Source organism: Peromyscus leucopus, chromosome 10, assembly GCF_004664715.2.
Source record: "Peromyscus leucopus breed LL Stock chromosome 10, UCI_PerLeu_2.1, whole genome shotgun sequence".
Classification (NCBI taxonomy): domain Eukaryota; kingdom Metazoa; phylum Chordata; class Mammalia; order Rodentia; family Cricetidae; genus Peromyscus; species Peromyscus leucopus.
The window spans coordinates 77,447,899-77,469,897 of NC_051071.1; the positions used below are offsets into that span (position 1 = coordinate 77,447,899).

The window sequence follows — 21,999 nt, forward strand, 5'->3', positions numbered from 1 at the left end:
CTACTAAACCCTTAGAAATAATTCTACATCCGCATCAAACTGGGAATTACTGATTTGGCTGCTGTTTTAGAATCATTTGTTAGGTGGAAAATTATAACTTTATTTTATTCTCCAACTATTCTGCACACATTCAAATATGTTTTGTGTCTTTAAGAGGAAATATGATTGTACTTTATACTATGTACATGTATATTTAAATGAACGATTAATGAAAATTGTTCCTAATTATTTTTTAAAAAAACTGGATACTGTTTTGCGGAGGCAGTGGCAAATCTCGCCCGATGTGTCATGGTGGAGTCATTCTCGAAAAGTAATGGCTACAAAATTGAGTAAACATAGAACCAATAAAGAAAAGATTTCCTCACACCATGTTAGAAGCCAGCCAGCTCGAGCGCACGTGCTGTGGAAAATTTTGAGAGACCTGTGAGGACTTTTTCCCCTCATGCAGGCACCAGCCACAGAGTGGAAAACCTCCTCCATAGACGATGCCACAGAGCTGCCCTTTGCTAAAGGGCCGCCAGCACGACCCCATTCCTCTCCACCCCATTCTTCTTTTGAACAGAAGGCACAGCACTCTATTTGATGGAAGAAAGCAGTCCTTGCAAGTACCTGCCAGAGTCGCCAGGAGAAGTCGATGATCCCAGTTGATGACCCATTCTTTTGAGTTTTGCTTTTATTCCTCGGGCACTTGTGCTATTTTTATTTTTAGCTCTAATCTGTAGACCAATGCCGCTGTGGAGCCGAGTCTCTTTTCCTAATTCTGGTTTATCGGATGTGTGACTCCTGTCAAGGGCCCACAAAACCACAGCCCATTACCGATGTCATTTTTCTCAGCTGGAGCCATTGCTGTGTCCAAGAGAAATCCCTGCAAGCCTGTCGCCATTTGCCTTTTTGACTGACTCAGATCAGCAGAGAAATCTTGCCCTCCCTCTGAAGCCATAAATCTTGATCAGCTACCAAAAGCCACCTCCTAAGAAGGGGTGCTTGCATACAGGAGTGGGTACTTTCAGGGAGCATTAACTTGTTCTAGGCGCTGTGCTAAACACACTACTTATCTTCTGTTTGAATTAGTTACTATTAATTCTCTGCTTATGAGCCAAGCTAGAGAGACTGAGCAGGTTATTCAAGGATTTCCATTCAAATGTTCTCAATCTTAACCACTAAAAGAATGCAATATTTCTTTCTAACAATAAAGTTTGTGGACATTGAAGGCCTTGAGTGAAGGGAGAGAGAATAACAAGAAAAGGAATTTAAAAACAGTATCTTTTTTTTTTTTCTAATTTGAGCTAGAAAATCAAGGAAGGTACTAGCCAAAACCATTCAGGTTCCATTTTCCATCCCAATCTGTTTGTGTGCAAAGTTGACCGCTCTTAAGCCCTTCGGAGGATTAGAACAAAAAGTAAAAACAACAGAGCAAAAAACTGTATGTCTGTGCAGATGTGAAAATAAGACCTACAAATAAAAGTCAAAGTGTACAAAGTTGATTTATTAGAAGGGCCGGTCCCAACCTTGAATTCTATGAATCTAAAGGAAATATCCCTATGGACTTAAGCATCCCAGGCCGTGAGAACCTTGATAAATGGACTAAATCTGACTAGTTCCCTATAAAGGGCGACCATTCCCCCAAGTCTGACTCCATCAACAATGGGAAGAAACTGACAAGAAGCAGACACATGGTGAGTTGACCAGCCTGAGTAGGTGAGCCCATTTGTCTGGCAAACCGGTGAGAGCTGAGGTAAGGACTGTTTCAGTTCACATTTGAGACAGATCTCCCAAAGGCACCGGAGAAGTCATTGGAAGGTGTTGTGTAAAGGAATTCTGGATTAAAGTGATGTTTGGAGTTGTCACCTCCAACATTTGCTGATAGATAGCAAATAGGACAGAACGAAAAACAATATAGGGCTTTCTTCATAATTACTAGACTTTGAAGTGATAAATGTCTGAATCATGTCGGAAGCTGAGGGGACTGTGAAAGAAGACAGGCGTGAATGTGAGAGGCATTTCCGGGCATTTGAATAGGAGCAGATCACTGTAGCCAGCGACAAGCTTCAAGTATGTTCCCAAACAGGGAGTTATTCCGGCCCTAAATGGGCAAGTCACACACTCAGCTCTCCAAAAGTATGTGCTGGAAACACCAGCCCTGACTGCAACAGTCACCCACAGCAACTAAAGCCACCCACTACCCGGCAGATGACCCCATGAAGCAAACCAACCCATCTGGTCCAAGCTCCCCACCTCCTCAAGCTTGAGTCCGAAGCCTGGGAGGATGGAAAAATTTGGGGAGTAGTCCCAGGCTCACTAGAAGGACATTCATTCCTCAAACCCTCCTCTCAGGTGTTCCTGAGAGGGAGGATGACATCTGACCAGTCTTCAGCCGGCCACCACTCACCACTCCTCCCCCGGGAGCCGGAATTAGGAAACACTGGACAACCCGCTAGTAAGTCCTCGCGCGCCTCCCCAGACTTATAAAGGTCGCTGTGCCGGGCGATTGAGCTCACTTGCCTGGCGGCGCGGCGCAGCGCGGAGTCACAGCGACTTGGTCAGCTCCTGTCCCTGGGTCAGCCCAGCTCCAGCTCAGCCTCAGGCTCCTGGCTCCCGCCCGCCGCCCTGCACTCTGCAAGCTGCACAGAGAGAGAAGGATGGAGACTCTCCCTGCCGCTCAGGTCCTGGCGCTGCTCTGCCTGGGTAAGCCCTCGCCTCCCTAAAGAGGAGAAGGGAACGGCCCCCGTGCATTTGTCATAGGACAAGTACGGAGTTGTCCACCAGGTTCAACTTAGCACTGTGTGTTAAGAGGATGTCTTCTGCGGGTCTGTCTCTCCTGTTGGCGGAATTGGAGAGGGGCGGGACAGATTGGTGTTAAAATTGCATTTAATCGATAAATTCATTACTGGCAAATGTTCTGCGGGAAATAAACTCGCTTTTACTGGGAAAAAAAGTTGAAAAGGTTTTTTATTTTTTTTTCCACCCCTTTTGAAAATGCGGCAGTTCTAGAACACCGAAGGTATGGAAAGCACCTCTGATAATGATTTACTTTCTCCAGGTGGGGCAGGTAGAGATCGAATCAGCCCCAGCCCACTAGACACATTTGTGCAAAGGACCTTGCTTACAACCAGGCATGTGTCTGCAGGGCTGCTGGGGCCCAGGAGACCGCAGCAGGTCCAGAAGGAAGCTGCCAACAGCTCAGTGATTTGTCACGGGCAGATCCCCCCAGCAGTGCCGTCAGGGAGTCAGGCAAGCAATGCTTGACACTACCTGCCAGAAGCCTGTAATTTAGGAAGGTGTTTTTATTATTATTATTATTATTATTATTATTATTATTATTATTATTAATAGTTTTCTTGTTTTGAGATGAGTTAGCTCTTGTGGACAAGGGCGAGAGAGTCAGGGAGATCCCACTGTAAAATTCTGTCTCTCTTTTTTTCTTTATCTTCTTTAATCACTTTCCCCTAATTTCTGAAACGTCATATGATTTTAGAATTATATATGAACTTCCCCAATCTATGAACACTTTAATAAGGAAATAAAAGGCACCAGTTTCACCTTCCTGAACTTGCCATGAGACAGATTCTCCCAAGACACACTGCCCGTGCAGGATGTGACAGTTAAATTATCATTTTGACACGCCTTCTAGGGGTTGGGAGCCCTAATGAAATGCATACTATGCATAGTTGGAACTTACCCGTCTAAATGCAAGAGCCCAAGTAGAAACTGGATCTGTGGTTTCTGCCAAAGCAGAGCTAAGAACGTCTTGCCAGAAAAGTCACTGTAAACAATGTGGCTTTGCCGCCTTTGCTTTGAGGTCTCTGTGAAAAGGATAAACTCAGCAGGGTGGCAGTCTTCTTCCTGGAGTTAGAAATGAACCTAAAGGTCACAGTGGTGTAGTGTTGTTGTTGTTGTTGTTTTCTTTTCCACTTGCAAGGTGGATCAGAACAATGCAAGTGTCTGTCCTGCGCATCTCAGTGAATATTTTAACAACGTGTGAGAAGGCAAGAGCCTATGAATAACCTGGTTGCTACCCACCTAGTGCGTGTGTGTTGTGTGTGTGTTTGTTGTCATGAAAGTGCTTAGCTCCTTTATTGCAGTACTTAATTATAGTTCACCCATTTCATCAGCTGCCAAGCCCATTTCCAAATGAGCTAGGTCAGTTTCTGTTTTCCCAGTCTGTTGAGATACTTCTTGCCACTAGAAAAGTTCCTGTTTGAAGTTCTATGCCCTGTCACTCTAGTCTGGTATGCAGGGGTGATTGTATGATTCCAAAGCCACATAGGAAATAAAAAGCAAGGTCACCTACAGTATCGGAATTTGTGCCCCTCCCAAAGAAAAGGTGGGTTTTGAAATCTCAGACTTTGTCCCTCAAAGGAAAGTGAAATTTTGTATTTAAGTGTACTTTTATTGCTTTTGTGGAATGTCTGTGCCTTTATGATTATGAGAGTAAAGTTCTCTCATCTATCCCCAATGCAAGCAGTTTCAAGTAGCTACATACAGTCATTTCACTGCTATTGCATTTTATAACCCTTTGATATCAGTGCTCTTGTTTTATGCACGAGGAAACTGACCCAAGTTCCCTTACAAAATAGACCATAAGCTGAGAGAGGTCAGGTCTAAGTTGACTAGCATTTTTAGTTTAATGAACATTAAGTAAAAGATAGAAACAGCCAAGTTAGGGATGGTTTTCTAAACAATCTGTAATTTCACAGCTGAATTACCCTTCTGACCTTGCGATTGTTCTAGAGAGAGGGAGAGACATTTTATTTTTATTTTGAGTTCTGCAGTTATGTATAGGGATGCTTGATCTGAAGTCAAACATTTTCATTCATGTTCAAATGGGTTTTTGAGAATATTCATGAGTGAAGATGATTTGGTCTGGCTTCACTACATGGTGAGAGAATTAAGCAGAGCAAATGGTCTTTCTCAAAAAGATAAGAAACATAATCTCAGTGAGACAATGGGCTTGCCTTCTGTTGACCTGGAGAGTTTATGATCTACCTGACTTTTGGCATAATCCAAGAAGACACACCTGGGCAGAAATCATGCTGACAGTGCTCCCCTGTCTGAATTTTGACCCAGGTACCCCAGGTGTCTTCTGCATTGTCTTGCCATGTGAGCACCTTAGATAACTAGAGTGTCTGGTTCAGCTCTGGAATCCAAATCCAGGAGGCAGGACAAGAACTAGCTATTACCAAATGCCTGCTGTGGGTCAGCCAGGTTTTGTGTTAGGTATCTTAAACCCTAATCACTTCACTTTACCCTAAAAATCATTGAATAAGGCCAAATATGGTGGTGCATTTTTGACAAATGCAGACACTAAGACTCAGAGAAGTCAAATACCTCACAAAGACTTAGGTACTGGGGGCAAACAACAAAATTTAAGGTCACTCTTTAGCAGGGGTAAGCATTCAGTAGGTTCAAAGGCTAGTGGGAATAGTCAAAACAGCAGGCTCTAACAGAGAAACTCCAGTGTTACCTAGGGCTGCCCCAAGGCTTAGAACCTGTACTGAGTGCAGCTCGTACATCTAAGTAGGCTTGCTGGCTCCTTATGCAGAACCAAGCAGAGGAAACACGTATCTATCCTTTTAACCTGGGCTAAGAAAGCTGATTTTTTTTTTTTTACATAATATCCATATTTTATCCACATAGTTCTTAGATATGAGCTTCATTATGAAGTAGTCATCGAAGCCGACTGGTCTTTTGTCTCTTATTTTCCAAAGCATATGGTAGGCAGGAAGAGATTATCTTACATTTCTATTCCTCGAGTCTTTGTGTAATTGTGGATTTTTCTGTCCAGTTTTGTGAATTTCCCATTTCCTGAGCTGAGATGCAGGTGTGAGGAGTCCTCTCTAAGGAGATTTAAATGAAGGTGTGGCTTCCTCATTTGCACTCTAAATATAGGTGTATGCAAATTGTCTATAAATATGGCTGTAACTGCTGTTAGGAACATTGCCCTGGAAGACAATAGGAAGGTTCCCTGACAGCCATCACCTTGGTATGGAAATGCAATCCTGAGACATTTGAAAAAAAATGAGGTAATGCAACAGACTCAGTGTCCTCTGGCAAAACAGTTTGTGTAAGTCTGGGTGTCTAGTTACAAAGTAGTTAAAGGCTCAGTTGCATTCTAGGTTAAAGTAATGATTTAATTAACTAGCATACTATTTCTAATATTCAAGCTCATCTGACATTTGTTCCTGAAAAACAATGTTATTGCTTAGTCTCTTAGGTCAAAATTGGGAGTTACAAATGAGATATGAAAGTTATGGACACACAAGCTTGTGTGTACATATGTGTTGATTGTGTATGAGAACTTTGTAGTTTCTAATTAAAAGGCTCAGTGATGAAGCACGCATGCTGCCACCCTGCCCACCTGTTCCTCTGGTACTGCTCTCATCATACCTCATAGCAAGTCTGTATCTAAACAGGGTTAGTGGGGACATAATGGAAGTAACAGGTTATGCTAAATATCAGCGTTGGCTGGCTTTGTAATTAGATTGAAGCCTTATCTATTTCTCACCACTACATTTTGATTTAACCAGTGATACGCACCTGAGACAGAAGATGTCTTGAGACTGATGGATAGTTTCTGAAAATCCTATGCTTTGATATAATCCCCCACCCCTTGTATCCCTGTTTCTCGGTTATAGACTATATTGCTGATAATATGACTACCCAACTCCTCATTACATCTATGCTGTGATGTGCATGGAGAGGGAGAGAGGGAGGAGAGAGAGAGATGAAGAGAGGATGGGAAGAAGGGAAATAAGACAGAGAAGACAGGGGAATATTGAACAGTGATAAGACTTGATGATGGTAGCCAGCAGGAGAGTGAGGAGTAATCTAATCCAAACATTGCACTTCCCTCCACCTGACCTCACTCGGTACTCTCTGTTTCTAGAGATAAGGAATTTCTTAGGAGGGGGAATAAAATAAACTGAGCTAGAACTGGAGTCCATGTTGTGGCAATGTGGTGAAGGATTTCTAACACTGATGCTACAGATGTGGACGGGCAAGTTCTCCGTGGTGGGCCATCCTGAGAAGGGGGTTCAGCAGCAAACCAGGGTTCTACCTACTAGATGTCCGTAGCACCTCCTACCATGACAATCCTAAACCCCTCTAGACCTTGTCAAACATCTTTGGCTGATAAAATTGCCCCTAGTTGAGAACCCACAAATCCAATATATTCCTTTACTGTCACCCATAATTCACAGGTTGAATTACCAAGACAAAGAACATTCATGTTAGTGGTAATCTAGATGCCAATTTTAGTGTTTTAAAAATCACCTTTGGGGGTTCCGTGATAGAGTGCTTGTCTAGCATGAGCAGAGCCCTGTCTGATGGTGACACCACAAACCCCATCAGCTTAGTAAAGTCTATTGCTGGTTTTAGCAGCACTTGAATCCTGTTCACACAGGGATCATGAGAGCTTTCTTCAGTCATTGCATAGCTGGCCCCCTGCTCCTCCCGTTCCACCCCTGCTCCTCCCGTTCCACCCCTGCGCATTCACAATACTAAACTTACCCCTTTCCTCCAATTTATTTTTCTCTTTTCTTGACCATTACTGTCTTTCTCTAATAACAATTCCCCAATTTTCCATTTTTTTCATTCCATGCTGTTTCCTTGGAATATGTAAAAGGCTTCCACACATACAATAATATCTCATTTGACTTTGAAATAGATGTCGCCAGAACCTTCCATACTCCTTTACTCTGGCTGGGTCTGTATTCTCAATGACCCCATATACACACCTTTAGACTCGAATCCAATCACTCCCCAAGGCCTTCCTTCATACCTTCACTCATGATTGCCAGAAATCTACTGTCCTGACTGCTTTCTGTACATGTAAAGGTACTGTAAACTTGGTACGGTCTAACTGGATACTTAGCATTCTTATGTACTCTCCTATTTCTTTATCATCACCCTAGATATGGAACACTGTTGAATATATAAAGGACAAGAACTATGTCTCTTTCTTTCCCCGTCTTGTTCAGTCTCACAAATAGAAAGTGCTCAATAGACATGTATTAATTAAATAACATTTCATAAATGTAATCAAGTAGAAAGCAGCATGGGGCAAGTTGCTTTTTTCTTCTTATAGCTAAACCTTTCTTATGTATGTGCCTCTCACTAAAGTCTTCTCCAATGTGAACCTAGTCTATATATTCACAAAATACATCTTTATGAAGGAGGAGTCTTGAGAATCTTCCAATATGTACCTACGTTATGTAGGTTCTCTGGGTGAAAATGAATTACCTTCAAGACTTTTTAAAGGACCCATTCATGACAAGATACAGTAGACCATGTCTATATTCCCAGGACTCCATAGAGTTGGGTAGGATGTTTGAAAATTTGAGGCCAGCCTGAGATACACAGAGAGAACTTGCCTTTTAAAACACCATTGAAGTGTGTTTAAATGACTCTGTGTGTGTGTGTGTGTGCATGTGTGTGTGTGTGTGTGTGTGTGTGTGCATGTTCTCTTTCTCCCCTTCTCTCTCCTGTGCATGTGCATACACGTGTGTGTATGTATCTGGGTGTGTTTGTGTATGTGTTCACTAATTAAAACTTTATCCTTATGAAAAGATTCATGTTGGCATCCAGAATCGACAGAAAAAGCAAACTAGTTAGCATGCTTCTAGAAACATCATGAAATATTCTAAGCTTCAGCCATCACTGTGACTACAATGAAAAGACACCAAGTGAGAAACACCAGAACCCAACTGTTGATCCTGTATGAGGCTTCTCTTTCAAAATTAAAGATTTACGTCTCTGATTTGAATCAATGAGAGTAGAAGCAAGGTGGAAGGAAGCACATTTGCAAAAGGCTGTAAAAAGTCTGCCCATGTTAGATTATCTCAAGCAAAAAAATTCCAATAGAATTCAAATAACACTCTACAGATTCATTTCCAGCTTGTAGAAAAACCATGTCTCATCTTTAGAATTCTAATGCATAAAATTCCCAAACACCAAGATTAATGTTTTACCCCTTATCCAACAGGTCCTCTCATTTTCTTTCCTAATGGAAACACTTCTATTATGAATAAGATATCCATCATGTACCATGTAAAACACATTTTTCCTTTGCAATTAAACTCATTCTTAGCTTGACTCACTTTATTGTATCATTCGATAACTCAAATACATTAGCACTTTAAAGTATGGTTTAGAAGTTCCTACTGAAATTATGGAATAAAATTTAATGCATACAGTTGGAAAATGGCATATTAAATCTTTCCTTGTCACTTACCAAGAAAAAGTTCTTGGATCTTTTAAAACTCAAAATTAAAGGAAATATTTGGATATCTGATTATAGCAATCTCTTGTGCTGTTTATCTCAAATATAGGTTTTTTTCCTTACATTTAGCTTTAAATGATGCTTCAATATAAGGTTAATAATTAAAAATTATAGGAATAGAGTGATTGTATAAAACAAGATTAGCATATATATGTGTGTATATACATATATACACAAAGGTGTATACATGTATACATAGGTGTATACACACATATTGTCTGAAATACAGATTGTTACTTGGAAGTATAGAAAGTAGATATATTTTCACGACCTGATTTGACAGATTTTTGCTATTTTAACCAAGAAAAAGCAAGACATTATCAAACCGTGAAATTGAAACAAAAAGAAATGCACCTTTGCTTCCTTCACATCTTCTGAGTGCTCGTGATGCGATCGGCCAACTCCAATATGAACCTTGTCCGTATACTCACGAACTACATCTTTATAAAGGAGGAGCCTTGAGAATCTTCCAATATGTACTTATGTTATGTAGGTTCTCTCGGTGAAAATGAATTACCTTCAAGACTTTTTAAAGGGCCCATTCATGACTAGATACAATAGACCATGTCTGTATTCCCAGAACTCCATAGACTGGGGTAGGGAGTTTGAAAGTTTGAGGCCAGCCTGAGCTACCTAGAGAGAACTTGTCTTTTAAAACAACATTAAAGTGCATTTAAATGACTTTGCCTATAGTCACCAAGCTAGGGTGACCATGGGAAAGGGACACATAGCGGATTCATCTACCTGTTTGGGCCAGGCAAAATACCATGATTCATAGTGAGTTTGCTGTTCTGGTCTAAATATCCTGAAAGACTTCATTGGGAAAAGAAGGTGAACACCTCTCATTCATTAACATCCTTTATTTTTGGACCGTTTTTATTTGCTTGATTGTTTTCTAAAGAAGCTATTTTTCTGCCCGAGGCTTGGGAAGGTTCTCTTCCAGTCACGAAATCCCTGCTTCTTCTCTATTGGTCTTCTAGAAGAGGCCCCCACCCCAGTACCCCCTGCATCCCTGCTCCCCCAGTGTCGTTACTAGGAAACAGGTCAGAAGAAACTGTAGGCAGTGAGGACACTTCCTATGTCTGGTATTCTGCTTGACTGTTGGGCATCAGGTCCAGCGCTCCAGGGCCCACGGCAGTCAGGGTTATCCCCATTCCAGTGAGGTGATCCTACTCAGACTCTCCCACGCACACGCAAGGTCCCCATCATTGCTTAAGGGTGTAGGTTGGGCCCTGACTCATGGGGAAGAGGCGAATTGCATCCTGTGAGTCAGTGGCTCCACTTCCTGCTGGCATATTTGAGATTTCACTGAAATGCAACCACCAAAAGGTGAATGGAGAGATGAACAAGGAACATCACATTCCTAAACCCACTTGGAGTTGTGGCCCAGATAATAGTCCCTGAAGTGACTTTGGTCTTTGTTTTTCATAGTGAAGTTGAAATTCTGAGCACCAGTGTCATAGGTCATATACCTATGTCACCTTGCACAGACTTACTCAGGATCTTAGCAACCAGTATCAATGTTATCACCACATCAGATTTTGACACAGACATTATAAAAAAAAAATTAACCCAGTGAGTTACTTTAATAGCAGGAATCCTTGTAAGGGACCAAAAACTTAAGTAAAATATTTGCAATTTAACAATAGATTGTTATACACAAACCCATTAAAATTGTAAAAAAAAAATAAGACCAAGGAACTGAGTGGCTATTTCACTAGGACTCATTCCTTCCCTGTATAACTTTAAAATAACGACTATCAGGCTGGGGTTGTAGCTTAATGATACAGTGCCTGCCTAGTATGGCAATACTCTAGGTCCAATTCTCACTGGGAAAAAGTTTTGCAAAAGCAACAGGAGCAGATATCACAGTCTTCTGTGGATGGGCTTTTCAACCTTCTAATCACCACATTCACTCCTCTGTTCCATTTCCAAAGTCTTGTGGCAGGCACAGCTAGGGACCATGAAGACCCCTGTTTTAAATTGGTTCAACAGTGTACTGAGATAGATGCTTCAGACCCGTTTTTGGTGTTCACTGGTCATACATGCCTATGATAGAGTGTGATCCTGCACTTTAATATGATTATTTATGATTTCATCTGCAAAATATTCTGCTGGTGGATGAACACAGCAAGTCTCACAGAAACTGTCTCCACACGAGCATCACAGGCAAGGGGAGACCAGTGTTCACAGAGACACACCATGGGCTGAACATTCTGTAATCTATAAAGACAAATATTTCACCTGCGGCCTGAGAAACTAGGAGCTTACAATAGAAGAAAAACTAACAACTTCTAAAACCTTAACAAACAACAACCAAACACTAAACAGCAGCAGCTGGAATCAGCTGCAGCCTACAGCAGGGGCAGGCAGGGGAGCAGTTGAAAGCAATTTTAAGCAAGAAATGCTCATTTTGAAGTCAACACCTTTTCTTCCCCGTGTGACTTCTAAATAAAGGATGAAGGATAATGGGCTTGGACAGAGAAATTAGTGTGCCCCCCCCACACACACACAAAGGTGCTTTCCTAGAGAGAGACTTGAAATGTCTCCTGCAGTGCTTTCATTGACTAAAACACAGGGAAGAACTGGGTGGAGTCAGGAGGTGTGGGTGTGGGGTTGGAGGTGGGATGTGTGCATCAAGAATAAAATCATGTGCAACCAGAAGCCCGATTTGTGTTGAGAAGACTGTCTAGGTTGAAGGGTTTAATTCTTCAGTACAGTGCATGGTGAAATCATACTGAGAAGTACAACAAAAGTGATGTGGACTGGAATCCAGCTCCTCCTCCACACATCTCTGGCCCCAGCTATCAGAAAACAAGTCTGCATCCCTGTTTAACTGACAGTGCAATTCAGACTCTGGTCTTCTTCTTCTTCTTCTTCTTCTTCTTCTTCTTCTTCTTCTTCTTCTTCTTCTTCTTCTTCTTCTCCTTCTTCTTCATCATTTAAGGAAGATTAATTTTTGGTTTGTAATAGCAATTCATATTGTGTGGAGAAATGTGACTGGAGAACGAATGCTTCTAAAGCTTTCAGTGGCTTCAAATCATGGAAAGAATATGAAGCTAATGCCTTAGGTCTTGTCTTCTGTGGTCACTTGATAAGTGGTGTTGTAGAAGACGTTTAATTTGCACATCATCTTACTGTAAACCAGTAGAGGGCACTACCTGGATAGTTTATTCAAATTAGAGGCTAGAAGTTGACTGCTGGGAGTATTTATGGGACTCTCTGATACTCCAGGTATTTCTGGGGAAAAAATAATCCATTTCAGTCTCCCTAAAATTTTGCAAGAAAAATTGAGAGTTGGGGAAGTGATTTTTGTGTCCAAGTAGCATAGATCAAGTTTTCTCACACCATTATCATTTCACCATTCTTTTGACTATCTGTGATGCAAAAAAATACTGTTTTTTAGTTAGTCTAGAGTACTCCATGTGAAGTTCATCAGAGTCAATATTATTACCCATTTCCAAATTCTATCATGTGGCCCATTTAATGTGCGTCATTGGGAGAAGTTATTTAAGCTCTTTAAGCTCAGTAGTTTGTTTGTTTTTCTTTTATGTCTGATAAAAGTAATAATATCCTCCTTAGCATCACTGAGAGCATGAAGTGAGGTAGCATGGAAAAAATGAATGGAACAATGCTTCTACACAGTTAATGCTTTACTACTACCACCAGCATAGGCATTGACTATATAATAGTAACTCCTACAGGCCAGAAAGAGAGTTGGAGTGCAAATACCCAAAGATTAAACAGGAGAGGAAAAGTGCTCTTGCATAAACAGCTATATAATTACAAGGCTCTTCTTATCATGTTTCGTATACAATTCAGAAATGGCTTGAGTCATTCTGATACCTAATTTCCAACATTTATCTTTTTTACTTAATGAGACAGTTGTTTCAATTTCACTGTGCTGAGAGACTAGACGGTAGGGCATGCACAGCTTGGCATGGTTTAGCAGTTTCTTCTTGTATTAGAAAAGACATACAGATGGCCCACCTGTATCCATGGGTTCAAAATATTTGAAAATAGTGTCTGTACTGAACCTAAACAATGCAATGTAACAGGTATCACATAGCATCTGCATTGTATTGGGTTTTAGATGTGATCTCGAGATGACTTAAGGTGCACTAGGAGGCACACTCAGGTTATATATAAGTCCTATACCAGTTTATGAAAGGGACTTGAACATCTGAAAATTTAGGTATCTGTGGGGATGCTATAGCTAATCCCCATGAACAATAAAGGGCAACGGTATTCTTATTTTGTCTAGATAATATTTTGTAAATTAAGATCTATTTACAGGAGGGATCACTTATTTTCAATTATATGAATGTTTCTATAAATTATTTACTGCTATCACTTTGGTGAACTGACTTCTTAAAACAAAACCTCTTAATATATATGGAAGACATGTAGAAATTTAGTGAAAACTGTTTTTCTTGAAGCATTAATTATGTATTCTATCTTCCATAACTAGGTTTCCACCTTCTACAAGGAGTTATCAGCACAACTGTGATTCCATCATGTATCCCAGGGGAATCTGAGGACAATTGCACAGCGTTAGGTAAGCCTGACATCATGAAAATAGCATCAGAGTTTGATGCATTTGTAAATGAAATGTAAATATAAATACATGCTAATGAAGCAAAAGGAAGGGACACTTGCTGTATCGATGTTTAACTTTATAATTAACTAGAGGTCTGGAGAAACTTCATGAAGAAGTAACATGGGGAGAAAGATAAGATGTAGTTATAGATAAAAAAAAGTTGAGTTTTAGAAAGACATACAATAAGGAAAATCATACTCAGTATAAAGCCATTTTCAGAGAACATTTGAAGGGACAATTCCCTTGAAGGACAGGAAATTGTGAACTTCATACACGGCACATTTCTCCTGGATAGATGTAACATGTCCGAGGAGCGAATGTTCTTATTCCATTTCAGTCATAGTGTTCAGGAGACATTTATGGAGTGCTCAGTATGAATCAGCATCACGTCAAGGCAGAAATACAAAGGTGAATGCTGCAGTCATTGTTCCCCAAGGGGAACATGGTCCAAGGGAATGCTCCATGTTTTGGCCTGAGCTGAATACAGAAGCCAGAACGGGTTCTTTCTTGTCCATCACCATCAAGTTTTCAGGAATTTTGTCAACCTCCCCCAACTCCCCCAACCACTTTTTTTTCTTTTCTTTTTCTTTTAGTTACTTGGGCATGAAAGAGTACTCCAACCAGTGTGCTTTCTTTGGATAATTTTCTGTCTTTTGAAAATTAAATCCTCAAGTCATTTTGTTTAGTCTGTTGTGTATTCAGGTGTTTGTTTATTGTTTGGGGGGCCTGCTTATGTTCAGGTGTTTGTTTGTTTTTTGTTTGTTTTTGGTTGGGGAAATGTGGTAATTAGAGTAACGCCTGGACCCTGAAAATTCTCCACTGCTGACCTCTGACCTGTCTGCTGAAGCTGCGTAGAGGTTACTGTTATAAAAGGATAATTATGCACCCGGAGTCCCATGACACAAGTCACTCAACTTTCCATTCTCTTCGCAGTTCAGACGGAAGACAGTCCCCGTGTGGCTCAGGTGTCCATCACAAAGTGCAGCTCTGACATGAACAGCTACTGCTTTCATGGACAGTGCATCTACCTGGTGGACATGAAGGAGAACTTCTGCAGGTAAATGACAACAGTGAGAAGATGCCACAGTCGGAAGCCTACACTTTCCTTCCTTTATATGGAGTTACTATATGTCTATGGGCTGTTGAAATGTGCTTCATCTACACTATTAAAAACGTTATTACTTCTTTGAAAATTAGAAAGAAGATATAATATTTCAATCTGCACAGATAATTTGGGGTGCATAATAATGAGGAGAACTTCAGATGCCTCCCCTCTCACTACAATGGCAACTCTACCTTTATTGGATTTCTCTATAAGCCATTGTTTTAAGAATCAATTCTACTAATTAGAACAACCCCCCTTATATCTATACAATTAAACCATTCTAGATGATGACCAGTACCTTAGCAGCCACATCAGACTGTCCTTTTGCCTCTGTAGTTAAGTCCTAGAAGCTGTATGAAACAATTTTGTTAGCATTGACCCAACTCTGAGTTCAATTTTTGAATTCATTTTGATAACTTTAAACAAATCTTGCTGGTTTCTTTTTTTGCAGCAAAGACTTAGTTCCTATAACACTAACTCATAACATGACTTCATTGTAAAATAATTGATTGTCTTTGCAATTTTTTTTAGATGTGAAGTGGGCTATACTGGTCTCCGGTGTGAACACTTCTTCCTAACCGTTCACCAACCCTTGAGCAAAGAATACGTTGCGCTGACAGTGATCCTCATTCTCTTGTTCCTTATCATAACCGCTGGGTCCATATACTATTTCTGCAGATGGTAAGCCACTTAGTTTTATTGCCTATTATTTTTTAAATTATCCAATAACACATCTATAAACTGCTCGAAATCTAAACATAGCATGAGAGGAATAAGATAGAATCTTATTCCTGTGCTGTTCACAAAAATGCTTTGCTGCATTACACCTGGGCTTCATTAAATTACTAACCTTTACTCCCTGCTTATGTGCATGGAAAAGTCAAAACAAGAAATATCCATTTCCTTGTAAAATACAGAGTGAAAATTTCATTCTATAATAATTAGGATTCTGCCGCCCCCCCTACAGTGATATTACCACAAAACAATACCTGAGAAGAAACTAAAGATTGTCAAGGTTTTTTAATTTGACTGGACTTGTGAAATAGTATGCACAGTTAATAGTACCCTTAAAAATCTTTCCAGTTTGTTTTTCTTAGTTTGAAGTTGATACAAATTATTTACCAGATTTTTTCCTGAAAAACATTGTCTGGACTTTGCTCTAAATAGGCATCTGATGATAATGACTTCCTAATTAGAATTTGAACATAGTACCTGTACTGAACCTACACAACGCAACATAACAGGTATCACATAGCATCTGCCTTGTGTTGAGCTTTAGTTGTAATCTGGAGATGCTCTACGGTATCCTAGGAGACCCCTTCAGGTTCTAGGCATCTAATCAAGATGCGACAGAACTGAACACTGCTGAGGAAAACTGATAGAAAAAGATGTTGGAGAATTCCTCCTTCCGTTTCACAGCTTTGTGTTTGTATAAAGACCTTAGAAAAAACCCTTTCATGGTGTTAACTGTTTAACCTTGCCCACTTCTTACCAAATCTGATGGACTGCAGGACATTGCCCTCTTCTCTCTCGATTTTCCATCGCCTGACCTAAGCGTAGTCACTCTACCCATTTTGGAAAACACCCCTTTTTGGTTTTGTTGTTTGCTTGGCTTTTGGGGGGTTTTTGTGTGTTTGTTTTTGTTTGTTTGTTTTGTTTTGAGACAGGGTTTCTCTGTGTAGCTCTGCTTGCCCTAGATCTCACTCTGTAGACCAGGATGATCTTGAACTCAGAGACCCACCTCAGGAGCCTCTGCTTCCAGAGAGCAGGGGATTAAAGGCATGCAGCTCCACTCCCTGGCTGGATGCTTTTTCTGAATGTGCTTGTGGAGTCCACGTATTTGTTTCAGAGTTTGTTTTTTTATCTGTTAATTACAGCGCTGTTTCCTTTCTGGTTTTTTTCTAGGTACAAATATCGAAAAAGTAAGAAAGCAAAGAAGGAATATGAGAGAGTGACCTCTGGAGACTCAGTGTTGCCACAAGTCTGAACATCACCATCAAATTATGAACAGGGATGCCTAGCATACCTGGATAATGTTAATATTTCATTTTCTTAATATTTATGTTGGGTCATGTGTCAGGTCAATGACTGTATATTTTTAATACACTTGGAAAGTGTTTTATTTTTGACAGACTATTTGATAATATATTATATGTAAAATATTTAATATCTAAAGAAAATGGATATTTTTGTAAGACTTTCCTGAGTGAAATGCTTTACTGAAAAGCGTCAAAGCCCATTAAGCTGGTGCAGTGCTTAGAGTGAGCAATGCCCAGTCTGTTGCAAGTGACATTCCTGTAAGCCTAAATAATAGAGTCAAATCAATCGCGGGAGTAATTTATTTTCTACTTCTCAGATCTGTGATAATTGACTTGACTATATCGTGGCTTGGCACAGTGGCTGGCACCACACACTTGAGCCATCTCATCCTGGAGAGGATGTCTTTTCACCATTTCTGCTATTTGGCACAGGCGTGCCTAGAGGGTACCAAAGAAAAGGCCCTGTACTCATCCACCTGAACTATCGGCATCCCATTTATGTCGAGTACGTCATTTATGTGTAGTCATTGTTGAATATCAATCAGAAAATCCACATTTGGAGAAAATTTGATCTCCATTTTAGATTATTTATTTTATAGGGAATTTACAGAAGAATTACAGAATTAAATCAGAATCCAAAATCAAATTAATCATAATTTTAAAATATAACAGAATGCTAGCCAGATCTTACTTAATATGGAAATGTATTTTTTTATTTTATATTCAAGAGGTTTTGTTTGTTTGTTTTTGCTTTTTGTTTTGTTATTGTTGTTATTTTTTCTTTTTTAACCCAGAATCTCACTCTTTAGTCCAGACTGGCTCCAAGCTCATGGTAATTCTCCTGCCTTAGCCTCTAGATTCTGGGATAATAGGCCCACATTACCATGCTCAGTTTCAAAAGAGTTTTTGCTAACAAATAGTTGAGTCAATATCTTATTCCACATTTTAAAGTTACATTTAAAAAACATATATCTGAATAAAGGAAGTGAGGAAAATACAGGAAAAATAAACCACAATGTATTTTTCTAAAGGAGAAACTCATCTGAAAGGTTTTAAAATTTTAGACTTAACTACGCATTCCCATGGAAGCTAAGATGAAATCTAGACTCTTTCCCTGTCTCTTGTTTGCCTTTGTGGAAAGGGTTGGTCTCCGTGCTCAGTCTGTAGGTCTTAGTGAGTCACTAGATTATTCTGTGGAGTTGCCTCAGGAGTCCCAGCTGGCACACCTTTGCCTTTCCTGGGAGTATGCCTCGCCGAATGCTCAGTCTTAGGTGGAATCTCTCTGGAGCACATACCGGGTCAGGGAGGGTCTATTCTTCCTCCACCTTTTTCCTGGCATGTTGCTAGGGCAACAAAGACATCATGAGTTGCCTCTGACCTCTAGAGTGCCAGGGAAGAAAACATTGCTGCCCTATGGAGCCATTGATAGAAAACCCTGGAAGAATTACACAGCTCTCATCACAAGTCCTGGCCTTAAGAGGAGGGAAAAGAAGAGATAAAATAAGCAATGCGCATGCACATTCCTGTACACAACAAGCTTGTGCATACACAAGCTTCATACTTTGCAGAATTCCAGCTATTTGTTTCTGTATTAACCAACATACTTACTTTTAAAAAGACGAGGGGATATGAGAGCCAGTGAGATTTAAAAGTGTATTTCTTTGTCATTTTATTTAGCTAAAGTCTAGTGTCCTGTGTAAGAACACATTTTAAATCTCATTGATACCAACTGGATGTAGAGAATGCTGGCCTATATTAAGTGACCATGGCTTCTCCAGATAACGGTTTTAAGCTTATCAAGAACTGAGCTACAATACGGCCAGTTAATTTACAGGAGCCAAATGAGTCTTTTAGATATGCGTATATTGTTCCACTTTGAACATTTCCAGTCATACCACATAACTTGATGCAAGAAGTTTGGGGTAGCTTTACATATTTTTAAATACTTTTGAAAGGATCTCAGGAAAGAGTTATATCTATATATATTGTTTTGTTTTGATCTCAAAGCTGGGAATAAAGCTCAGAGTGTTACACATGTTGGGAAAACACTACCATTGGGCTATGCCTTAGTCCCATAAAAACATATTAATAATGAAAGAGTATGATTGGAGATTGCAGGTTGTGGATGAACATAAGTTTTAAAAACTCATTGTTTTGGTGAAGATTATGCTAAGTAGGCATGAAAGGATTACAATCAATTCATGTGTCATACATATTTCTCCTTGTATTGTACACAGACACACACATACACACACACATACACACAATGACATCAACAAGGCTATATATATCCTGTATTGAGAACCAAAGCAATTCCAGATGCAAAATTGAATAACTTACAGTCTCCCACAAGGTTACCTAATAACCCGGTAGATGTACTCTGTAAGCAAAGACATGCTCTGTACTCAACACTGAAGTTTATCCTTAAAATTGAGACTTCTCCTACATAAAGCCTTCACACTGCAACTCTATTGCTTTCTTACATATTTTCACTCTCCCCTCTCTGTGAAGAGTCAAACCATGGGAAAAAGCCAAATAGTTTAGTTTTGAGTCCTTAACAAGATAGCTAAATAAATTTAACTGCTGAAAGGTATCAAGTATTTACCCAGCAAATATGTGACAAGACTGAGTGTCTAATTTTTGTTTCATTTAGTCAGTAAATAGTAAAGTTGCCTTTAAATCTTTTTATTTGACCAAATTTGTCATTTTTGCTTCAAATTCCATTTTGTGAAATTTTTAAAAAAGTTTTATTTGCTGCCCAATATTTTCTAATTTTCCTAATGTTGTGGGGGGAAGGGGAGCATTTCTGGGGTAAATTTTAATGTTTTAACTGAAACCTATGTATATCTAAGAGGTCTCTGCTACTCCAACCTGATAGTGTTGAATGTAGTACAGTGTATTTTTCTTTTTTCCTTCTTGCACTCTGTAATTGCACTTTGTAAGTTTAAAGAGCCACTCTGGTATAAAGTTTTTATAAAAGATTCTAATGGAACATAAAGTTGCATTGTGCCCACCTTAAAAGCTGTTTGACTATGAATGTTATCAGAGTACTGAATTGTATCAATTTGTTTGCAGGTAATATCAGCTTTGATAGTCATGTACCTTAGGATAGTGAAGGAGACTATAATTTACAAGGTATTGTCAGTTTTTATTTATTTTTGTTAGGAATTGGTAAAGATCACTATAAAAAATAAAAGTACAAATGAACAAACAACCTGAAGTCTCTCTTCCTTCTTCCCTTCCCTATTTGTGTCCTTGTATATTCGGGGGCTTGAAAGCAGTGGGGTAGTTATAAAGTGTGGCAATAGAAAGACACAATACTCTATGTGGGGAACATCCTGTATATGTACCTCACTTTAGGGGCTCATATATTGAGGTTTTGAAATAAAAGGAGTCGTAATAATTATGAAATTCTAGGTGTTGCCATATTTTCAAAGACTATGCTATGGGGTATTTTAATATGTACTATGAGAAATGGCTTTGAAAGAGCTTTATCAGCCAGAATTGTGTCTCCCTGTTTCTTGGCATGTGCCCCAAGGCTTTGTTGGTTTTTCAGAGTAGAAAACAGTAGCTAGGCCAAATCACCTTTCTTGTATGTTCATCCAGTAACCTGCAGGACACTTTTTGTTTGTGTTTTTGTAGTGCTAGGAGTCAAACCTTGTGTGTACTAAATGTATACTTTACCACTAAGCCAGATCACCCTATAGTGGTCTTTGTCTCCCTGAGACTCTGCTAGCCAGGGGACAGGGAGGCCATGGCCTGTTACAGCTGCATAGTAACTGGAGGTACCAAGTGGAGTTGCCCTAAGAAATTAGGTCTTATGTATGACCTTGAAGCTACTGCAGTTCGAACCATGTCAGAGGCAACAGGGCTCTAGGGGGAGTTCATCTCATTCTAGTTCAGAGTTTTCTTGGAAGAAATAAAAATTCTTATAGAGTTCTTGGGACCCCACAGAGCCAGCAGACTGACTCAAAGTCCGGGACTCTACAGGGCAAAAGGAAAAACTAGAGCCACTTACCTCTTGTCTCCCAGGACATTACCTTCACTTTGTCTCTAGCTGTGTGGTGTTCAGTATCTCCTCATCCTTCACGGTGGACATGAAAGCCCCCGAGGGGCCCCAGGTCTTGGGAAATTTCTCTGTATATAACCACCTTATACTTCACTCCCTGGGATCCTGTGTCTTTTTTTATGAAGTGACTTTTTCAGCCTAGGTACCTCTACTAAGTTCCAGTTGATTATATTCTACTATCTACCCACATTCCACCTTCCACTGTCTTAAGGCAGGTGAGGGGAATGTGTTTAATAGTTGACATTTCCCAGAAGAATAAATAAAAATAGATTTTTCTTGTTTCCTCAACTTTGAGACAGGAGCTCTCTGTGTACCCTGGGCTAGCTTTGGATAAAAAGATGTTCCTTTTATGGGAGCTAGCACAATGACATAGTGAGTAATAGCTCTTGCCAGCAAACCTAAGGACCCGAGTTCAATACCATCAATACCATTCTGGAAGTTATCTTCTGACCTTCACATGCATGCTGTAGGATATATATATATATATATATATATATATATATATATATATATATGTGTGTGTGTGTGTGTGTGTGTGTGTAGGGATGTATCATCCCTACACACACACACACACACACACACACACACACCTATACCTACACACACACCCCTGCAATACTCCTACACACACCTGTACACATTCCTGCACATACCTATACACACATACCTACACACTCACACCTACACACTCACACCTACACACACATCCCTATACACACACACAATGTAACAAAAATATTCTTTCTATAAAGTTTATACCTCAAAAAAATCCAGCTCCAGCCTTCTTGTATGACAGGCTAGAAACTTACCATTGACCGTAGAAAGTACTGAATGGCTCTTTACAGTTATGACAGAAATAGTCATGTTGAAGAGATTATGCAGAGGGGAAATTTTTCCAAGAAAACA

At 39.9% G+C, this 21,999-nt stretch overlaps 1 protein-coding gene across 1 annotated transcript; it reads left to right on the top strand.

The window, feature by feature from the left end:
- Positions 1 to 2,510: 2,510 nt before the first annotated feature.
- Ereg (epiregulin) lies at positions 2,511 to 20,230 on the top strand. Its single transcript, XM_028881885.2, has 5 exons — positions 2,511 to 2,685; positions 13,752 to 13,838; positions 14,814 to 14,937; positions 15,517 to 15,666; positions 16,891 to 20,230. Exons 1-5 carry the CDS (start codon positions 2,640 to 2,642, stop codon positions 16,970 to 16,972), a joined length of 489 nt encoding a protein of 162 aa, XP_028737718.1. The 5' UTR covers positions 2,511 to 2,639; the 3' UTR covers positions 16,973 to 20,230.
- Positions 20,231 to 21,999: the final 1,769 nt, after the last annotated feature.

Bases quoted from the DNA above. Each gene is read 5' to 3' on its own strand.
- Ereg (XM_028881885.2), top strand. From the start codon at position 2,640: ATGGAGACTCTCCCTGCCGCTCAGGTCCTGGCGCTGCTCTGCCTGG. The intron at 2,686-13,751 runs GTAAGCCCTCGC...TTCCATAACTAG, and splicing joins CCTGGCGCTGCTCTGCCTGG to GTTTCCACCTTCTACAAGGA. The intron at 15,667-16,890 runs GTAAGCCACTTA...GTTTTTTTCTAG, and splicing joins ATATACTATTTCTGCAGATG to GTACAAATATCGAAAAAGTA.